This window comes from Epinephelus moara, chromosome 3 (assembly GCF_006386435.1).
Source record: "Epinephelus moara isolate mb chromosome 3, YSFRI_EMoa_1.0, whole genome shotgun sequence".
Lineage (NCBI taxonomy): Eukaryota > Metazoa > Chordata > Actinopteri > Perciformes > Serranidae > Epinephelus > Epinephelus moara.
Genome location: NC_065508.1, coordinates 888,778 through 898,266, shown reverse-complemented (window position 1 = coordinate 898,266; position 9,489 = coordinate 888,778). Strand labels below are relative to the sequence as shown.

General features: G+C 44.8%; 1 protein-coding gene across 1 annotated transcript in view; it reads left to right on the top strand.

Annotated features, from left to right (window-relative positions):
* The window catches only part of LOC126385651 (glutamate receptor 1-like), a 92,764-nt gene that overhangs the window by 32,482 nt on the left and 50,793 nt on the right, over positions 1–9,489 (top strand). Inside the window, exon 3 of the mRNA XM_050037495.1 lies at positions 8,887–9,126. Coding sequence (XP_049893452.1) covers positions 8,887–9,126 — 240 coding nt within the window. The remainder of the gene's footprint in view (positions 1–8,886; positions 9,127–9,489) is intronic.

Below are 9,489 nucleotides of genomic sequence, written 5' to 3'. Positions count from 1 at the left end.
AATATGTTGAAAGTATGTATTAATATCTGGCAGTATACATGTGTGACAATAGTCATATGTGTATAATAACAGTAGAAGTATGACTAATGACTAATGATGGCAGCAGCAGCAGGAGGCATCTGGCAGGACCACGGCAGCAGCACAACCACACACGTCACGCTGTCCACCTCATCATCCTCATCATCCATCTCATCCTCCTCATCATCTACCTCATCGTCCACCTCATCATCCTCATCATCCACCTCATCATCCTCATCATCCATCTCATCCTCCTCATCATCCACCTCATCATCCTCATCATCCACCTCATCATCCTCATCATCCACCTCCACCCACTGACAGACAGCCTGGGCAGGTGGATGCTCTCCACAGGTCCTGTTAATGAACTGTTCCTTTAAGGCTCTGTAGATTATAACCTTCACCAGTGAAGATGTTTGGAGCAGGTACCAAACTGTTTCTGGACAGATTTCTTGTCTTTCACATACGTCACTAGGGATGGGAATCGAGAACCGGTTCCTGTTAAGAACCGGTTCCAACTGGTTCAATTCATCGATATCATTAGTCTTTATGCTTAACGATTCCCTTATTGATTCTTTTCATTATGCCGAATCTTCGCTCGTCAGTCAGCAGCACGTTCAACAACAAAGAAGACGTAATGGCGGAGAGACAGAAGCGGTCAAAGCCGTGGCCAGTGCTTTTTTTCCAAATCTTTCTCATCGTCTTTCTAAACTAGACCATGGCTTTAAGGTTCATAATAAAACGTTATGAAAGCAGATGTCTTGGGTTACAAACAATAGGAGGTGATATCATTAATTCACAGGAGGAATCGATAAAGAATCGGATCGATAAGCAGAATCGATAATGGCATTGATATCAATAAAATCCTATCAATTCCCATCCCTATGCGTCACAGTGTTTAATGAGGATTTAGTGAGGTGTCACTGCCGTGATGATGGCTTGTTTGCCTCCACCTACGCCCCGGTGTCCTGACAGAGAGCTGAGAGTGTCCTCTGGACGCCCGGGAAGAAAACTCTGAGAACATGAATCAACGTTTCACTTCGCCGCTGTGTTGTCTGCAGTCTGTGACCTTCTGACATTCCTGTTTGTGGCTACTTGTAATGTCAGCGATCACAGACTTCCAGCTGAATCCTCGGCGGCGCTCAGCGTCGAGCCGCTCCAGATTAACAAAAAATAAAATTAATAACAAACGGCAATCTGAGGAAAAGTGTCGGCTAAGTGACGTGAACACTGAACGACGGAGTGAAACAGTGACCTGATTGTCGGATGTGTGTCTGCGGGCAGTTTGGTCTCGTGTCTTCGGCAGAGGGAGCGTAAACAGTGGAGCCGTGGGTCAGAGGAAGTGAAGGATGATGGCGGCGAGGGCCTCTGGTTGAAAGACGTCCTCACAGTTACCCGCCAATCAGCCTTCAGCTGAACGATCCTCTGGTTCCCTGTGATTATTGTGTACAGCAGAGAGAGGCAGATCTGCAGCGTGAGTATAGACGGACGGATGTGTCAGGAGGATGAGCAGCTCTGTGGGGAGACGGCGAGGTCTCAGCTGTGGGGCCTGTGGCGCTTGTCGTCGTCGTCTCTGGGCTGTGTTTAAATAAAGCTCTGTCTAAAAGCCTCAGGTGGCGAGGAGCGAGATGTCTGACTGGAGGACCCTCAGTGAGGATGAGGCGAGGTCAGCTCAGTCTCTGCGATGTTACCACGAGTGTCCTTGTTGCCTTTTTCAACATTTGTATTCATTGATATTAAAGGGTGGAGGTGAGGGGGTGGGGGGGGAGGCAGATTATTTAGCATATTACAGTGGCCAACGAGGGCAAAAACACCACAAAGGCCCAAAATTTGCTGAGTGGAGCAGCTCTATTTTCGGCCACAGAGACACCAGACGACAGAATGTGTTTGGAGTAAAGAGGCGATTTAACAGGAACGTGTTGTTTGACAGATTTACGTAGCTCCCCCTGGAGGCCTGGAGGACTTCCACTGTGTCGACTGGATCGCAGCATTTTTCTGTTACTTTTGTTTTTTATTTGTTTGTGTGTTATTAATTTCTTGGCATTTTTTTACTACATATTTTTATCTGTGAAACAGTTTTGCAGGTTTTTTAATTGCGGCACATTTTTAATTTATGGCAGTTTTTATTTTTATTTGCGGCACTTTTTTTGGGGCGGGGGGGGCGGGTTGCGACACACTTTCAAATCATGACATGTTTTTGAAAAACAGACTTGACCTTTATTAAATGTGCATGTTTTTTTTATTTCCAGCACTTTCCTGTGGTACATTTTCATTTGCAGCCTGTTTTCTTTTAATCTGTGACACGTTATTTTTAAAAATAAAACAAATACAAAATATAATGTGAACATTAACAGTGAGGAAAATAATCAGCATCAGGAACAGAGCATAAACATCAGCTGTAAATAAAATATCACAAAGACACAGAAACAAGCAGCAGCAGGACTTTGAAAGTGATGTCTGTAAGTTTTCTGCAGCGGTGCTCTAACGAGACGAGCGAACACTGAGGTCATCGATCACTGCAGGACGGCAGCGTTCATGTATTCACGCCTATAGCATGAATTAGAAATCACTGTGTCCACATCTGGACCCCCGTCACGAGGACACTGTTGATCTGGACACAAATAACTCCACAGAGGGCTCTCAGCATCTGTCGACTCTCCGCTGCCCGACCCTCTCTGATGGAGGAGCGCTCTGTCGTCGTCGCAGCGCTAATGCTAAGAGACAGATACCTCGTTAGCATGATAGCATTCGCCTTGGGACAAACATCTATTGTTAGCATGATAGCATGGCCCCAGAGGGAAGAGTTATTTCAGTGGTGGCCTGCTCAGAGGGAGAGGGCTGGTTGTTAGCATGTTAGCGCTGCACCAAGGACACACACACACACACACACACACACACACACACACACACACACACACACACAGTACATGTCTGTCTGCACATTATGATCTAATAGAGATTTACTGATGTCTGATTTGTTGAGTTAACATCAGACAGACGGGGTTTGAACGGTTCGACTGTGACATCAGCTGTTTGATGGATGAAGCTTCGTGTTTGTGTTTATGTGACCTTTGACCCTTTAACTTCTGACTTCAGAGCAATAGTCTCGACACAGTGTGAGATATGTCATTCTTCTCCGTCTCATCAGCAAGTCCAGATTTTTTTGGTCATTTAGTTTTGACCCAACTGTAAATATGAGAAGAACAGTAACAACGTGTCGTTAGCTTCCAACTTCCTGTCTGATCAGTAGTCACAGTTTTAAAGCGACAGTTCACCCCCAAATCAAAAACACATGTTCTTCCTCTTCCCTGTAGAGCTGTTCATCAGTCAGATAGTTTTGGTGTGAGTTGCAGAGTGTTGGAGATATCAGCCGTACAGATGTCTGATGTCTCTGATATAATGGAACTAGATCCATGATGCTCCTCTGGGCCAACACACTTCCTTATAGAGACATGGAGGTCAGTTTAGAATGACTCTGATTCACCAACATAGGCACGATGGCGAGAACAAAATTGTTCGGTGTGCACGTCATGAATCCGGTGAGTTTACATGTGCCCTTATTTTATCAACACATCCTCACTGTGACCTCGTCACATGTCCACGTTTGGTCATGGATGCCTGTGGATATTCTCATTTATCCAGGTCATAGTTATCTCAAGGCAATTGAATCGAACACAACTGGACTTGGTTTTGTCTTAGAAGACGTTTCACCTCTTATCCAAGAGGCTTCATCAGTTCATGCTTGTCTGACTAGGCTGGAACTAGTCTGACAAACTGGTGTGGAAAAACCCAGGTATTTAACCTCTGGGGAGGTCTTCACAAGGCCAATGATGTCACTGGTTCGTTAGTGCTACAATGGTGTGTCAACGACGGTCGTTGAAACTCCTGCTGCAACGGTGAAGCCTCTTGGTTAAGAGGTGAAACGTCTTCTAAGACAAAACTAAGTCCAGTTGCGTTCGATTCAGTTGCCTTGAGGTTTGGTCATGGACTTTCCACGTCCACTTATGACATCCAAGGTACCCTGGGTGTGTTGGCTGTTGACGCTCTGGGACGCCGTGTCAACTTCAGCCTGTTACATGCACTAGCAAACATTATTAAAGTGTCTGAAAAATATTTTATATTAGTAAAACTTCAAAATTCAGTCAGTCCCAGCTGCTGTGTGTAAAACAATCTGGATTATTGGCACTGTTTCCGCTGTGTGGCATCCCCCACCCTTAACTTTAATTGTTGTCCCCCCGACACCACCGGTTGCCGTGGAACAATAACGTGACGTGAAACGACGGCTCTTTTTGTCAGTGTCTGACGGCGGACGTCACCGACCAAGCCCCGGTATTGGATGACTTCAGAGTGTAAAGGTAAAGGTAAAGTTCCACTGATTGTCACACACCTGAGTGTGTGAAATTTGTTCTCCGCATTTGACCCATCCCCTGAGGGAGCGGTGAGCAGCAGCGGTGAGCAGCAGCGGTGCTGCGCTCGGGAATCACGTGGTGATCTAACCCCCCAATTCCAACCCCTGATGCTGAGTGCCAAGCAGGGAGGCAATGGGTCCCATTTTTATAGTCTTTGGTATGACCCGGCCGGGGATCGAACCCACGACCTCCCAGTCTCAGGGCGGACACTCTACCACTAGGCCACTGAGACCGGGTTGGTCCGGCATGTCATGATAATTACATTTTCAGCTCCTTGTACGATATGTGGCCGTGACCTCGACCATTTTACCAATTCCATATTTCCATTGTGTTTGTTTACCAACATTTTAACCAACATGACGGCAGAATAACCAGCAGGGTTTTCTCCCTCTCTCTGCTCCACCTGTTTGCTTGAGTACAAAGGAAACTAAGACAACACTTCAGAGCTGACACAGTGTCGCTCACCTGTAGCCTGCAGCTGCACTTCTGGAGTGGACGGGTCACAGTCCTGATGGTTGTTAGCTCGCCAGCTCCTGGCAACAAGCCAAAAATCTGTTGTTTATAATTTTACCTCCAACAACTTCTCCCTCCGCTCCGTAAATCCACCAGCAAACTGTTCTTTTATCATCAGGTTGTTCTGTTAATGTGCTAACTGGCTAACGACGTCAAGTTGGTCTTCTGGTTTCTCTTTTTGAAGGACGAATACACACAGGAGGAGAGATATTTCCTTTCACGCAGGCGCAGAACGTGCGTGCTGGTCGTCGGCTGTCATCTTTGCGGTGTGATCAGGTGCAACTTTTTGGCTGAGACACACGAGTCAGCTTTCATCACTGCTGCTGCTGTGATGATGTTCAGATGTTTGTATAGTTAAGAGGACATTAAACAGGAGTGTGTTTTGTTTGACTGACAGGTGTCTCAGCCCGTCGTCCTGAGCCCTGCTGGAAGCTTCAGCACTTTTTGTCCCGGTGAGGATTTCCCGGGTGATGACACAGATACCGCAGACATGTTTTCATACACTCTAAATCGGATTGTGCCACAAAATAAGACGGTGATTCACAGAATGATGCTTCAGCTGAGAGAATTATTTTGTCTTAAGACTTAATCCCTGACTGTGAAGGAGCCCTGCATGAAGAGTAATTTGATTAAAGCCGTGGTGTGTGCGGGGATTTACCGCGTGGAGGCCCAGAAAACTGCACTTTATCAGCGACACGGCAGCAGATAAGTCAGCCGCTGAAATTCTGTCAGTCTGCCATGAAGATAACGACAAGTGGAGATTTTTCTGCTCTGTATTACGTGCAGATTTAAAAAAAAAAAAAATACAGAAGTCAGTGAAACAATAAACGTGATGACAAATGAGTGGGCAGGAAGTGTGTGTTGGTGTAAAGGTTTAAATGAAGAAGAGTTGACTCAAAATACAAAATAAGATCAACCTGAAATCGAAGGAGACATCGCTGATCAGAGTAAACACGATAACTGTTCTGTTCTGGAACATTAAATAACAAATTTATTCAAAATGTATTTTCACTTAAAGGGATAGTGCACTAAAAAATGAACATGGACATGGTGGCCAGGTGGGTCAACGACTCACATTGAGACCTTAACGACTCTGCAAGGGTTCCCACCCACACAGGGTTTATAGCCTGCAACTTTGTACCAGTCATTTAGAACTGAAGAAGCTTCTTGGATGAGAGACGAAACGTCTTCAAGAAACACAAGCAAGTCCAGTTGCCTACGATGTTAGCACTTACGACCACAGACAAGAACATCAACAATAAAACGGTCTGCTTTTGACTTGCTTTGAGTTTTTGTACTCTGACACTGTTTTTTATTTTGACAACAAAGAACAGATTTGAACGTATCCTCATACAGCGGTTAGATATCCTACAAATTAGCACTTTACGAATGACGCTATGTGCTTAACGTAAAGTTACTGTGGTGAGATCAAAGAAGAGAAACATGGAGGTGACGCACCTTAAAATGACTCAAAGTTCACATGGTTTCAGAAGCTGGTCTCTGAGGGGAAAGTCCTGTGTTTGTTTGATGTATCCACCACCCTGTCTTACCTCCTAACGTCTCCTGAATACGAGGGATATGTACAAATTTTTGTGCGTTACTTTTTGCAGGAAAACATAGGAACAGCCCGAAGACTTAATGTTTTATTGTTTTAAATTACAAATGAGGCACAGATCGTCCAAAGAGACCCAGAACGTTTTTGCTACTTGTGTGTTTTACTCTCTCTTAACTGGTGTGAGCCGCTTCAAAGACACATTTTAAGAGTTGAAACCTTTGCAATCAGCGGTTACATTTCTGTTCCTCTTCTTTCCCTTCAATAAACTCAGAGATTAAAAGAGTTTGACTCCAACATTAAACGTGTTATTGACATTTGAAAAGGAGACGAGTGAAATAAGAGTCTCATGACAGGCAGAACACCGTGTGAACTTGGATGTTGAATTTCTTCTCAGTGACCCTCGATCATAATCGAACCACAGCAGCTCAGCTGCTCTGTAAATAATGAGTCAGTGCATTTTTCTTTGGGCTCTCAGCGTTCAGACTGAAGAGGTTTAACCTGTGATGTGACGGTCCAGTCTGCTCAGCTGATGTGCTAACAGTGCTAACAGTGCACCAACCTTCTGTTTCTGTTGTGAAGTTTAAAGAGGAGCTGTGCTGAAGTTTATTCCAGCTTGTTATCGACACTGTTTTAATCTGCTCACATGTTGATGTTGAGCCTCCAGTTTCTTTGACCATTGACTGCTGATTTCTCCTGGTCTCATTCAGCTGCTGCTCAGAGGATCTTTGTGTCTGTCTTAGTTGAACCATCGTACAGAGATGTGCTCTCCACGCACAAACAAACCTTCATACAAAATCACATCTATTAGTAAAAAGTGTTTTCAGACATGCAGGAGTCTCACACGTCTGACCGGACCGCATCACAGCCCTGTGACAGCAGATTACAAACTTTACAACACAGAAAATGAACTATATTTTTCTCGGGGTTTGTTTGGGTGACCTGGATTTGAAGGCGGAAAAAAGGAAGTGGAGCTTAAAAACGGGACGGACAACAAGACAAATGAAGTTATTGGAAAGAGAGAGATGTGAGAGAAGAGGACAGAAGGTGAAGGAGAGGGCGGAGGATGGAGGGATGTGTACTGACAGACAGAGAGGGACAGAGGGATGATGATGAGGATGAAGAGATGTAGAGGAGCTGTGTCACTGTAGGCCCTGCTGAGAAACACACACACACACACACACACACACACACACACACACACACACACGCACACACACAAACTTTAAAGGCAGCACTTTTGTTTTTGCTCCTGTTTTCACAGTTTAAAGTCTGAAATCATCTGCACCACAGTCTTGACCTTCATCATCGTTACTGACTTGCGTAAGGCCGTAAAGACGTGAACATTCAGTCCACAGACAGCAGCTCTGATGGACGTTCCTGCAGTCAGCATGTTAATGACACGCTCCATCTGTGTTGCTGCGCTGTGATCAGACATGACATTTCAGAGTGACCTTTCCACCCCGAGACACACCTGTGTCACCTGTGAAAACACCTCAAGTTTTTTCCTCAGCTATGACACTATGGCTTAATTTCTCCTTAACTGAGGGACTTACACAGTTGCACAGAAACCCTGAAACAAAATAATCTTAGCTTCAGCTGTTTTGTGCAGCCGCCTCAGATCTTTAAGTTAAACCTGTGAAAAATTGGAGCAAAATCAAAAGTGATGTGTTTCAGTTTTTGTTCAGTATAAATATAGAATTCAGAATATTTCAATATAATCTGTGGATTACATGACCCACATTAAAGTTGGAATACTTTGAATCATAGTGGAATATTAGTATGTAAACAGTGTTATTCAGAAGGAATCTGTTCACAGGTCGACACACAGGTACGACATATTGAAAATGACAGACATGAAGAAGAAGCGTGTTTCAGCTGCTCTTTAATCGTCAGAGTGAATCAGATGTTGTTGATGCTTCCTGGTGTCTGCCTCCAGTCCTGTGTTTTAATTTGGATCATGGATCATAATCTCTTCTTTATTGTCTTTCTGTTGGACGCTTCGCTCATCGTTTCACAACCAGCTGAACTGGAGAACATTAAGATTCTCTATGAGAAGCAGAAAACCTCCTCAGAGGGTTTTATCTTCCAAAACAGAACAAATTAAAGTAGAAGGGCCTCACAGAGCGCTGACCTGCAGACTGTTTCTGTTTCAGTGCAACTTTATTAATGTGACACTTAAACATGACCCAAAAATAAAAAGAGAACAGCTTCTGTCACCGTGCCACCTTCCAACAACTGGAAATCAAAGAATAATGGTCATGGTCATGGCGCCGAGTAAACCGCCATAATCTCAAAACCTATATCAGTTCAGTTTCTGTCATTTAACCTGCTGATGAAACACTGAGCTCTGTTTTAATAATCATCTCTTCTTCTTCCTTTTCCTCCTCCCAGTCTGCTCCCAGTTCTCCAAAGGCGTGTACGCCATCATGGGTCTGTACGACCGGCGGACGGTCAACATGCTGATGTCTTTCTGTGGCTCTCTGCACGTCTGCTTCGTCACGCCGTCCTTCCCCGTTCACACCAACAACCAGTTTGTCCTGCAGCTGCGGCCCCAGCTGCAGGAGCCCCTCATGGCCCTGCTGGAGCACTTCTGCTGGACCAGGTTCGTCTACATGTACAGCTCCGACTCAGGTGAGGACGCAGCCTGCACCACACAGTCCAGATTACTGTCCTATACAGCGCAGACATTTATCTTCCAAAGCAGGAAGTAGTGACGATCATACAGAGCAGTGTGAAGTGAGGACGTGTTGATGTGTGAGTGGTGGCGAGGTGCACAAGTGTTTGTCTTAGTATTCTCACTGTACATGCCGCCACTTGGTGACAATATAACGCTAATAATGTACGCATGTTTATTAAATGCACATCAGTTTCACAGAAAAGATTAAGAAATACCACTAAGCATCAGCACACTGCTAACTGTAGCCTCAGTTTGTGCCTCATACAGATCTGCTGGTAAAGTTAACTTAGCGTTAGCAAGCGTGATAAAAGACGGCA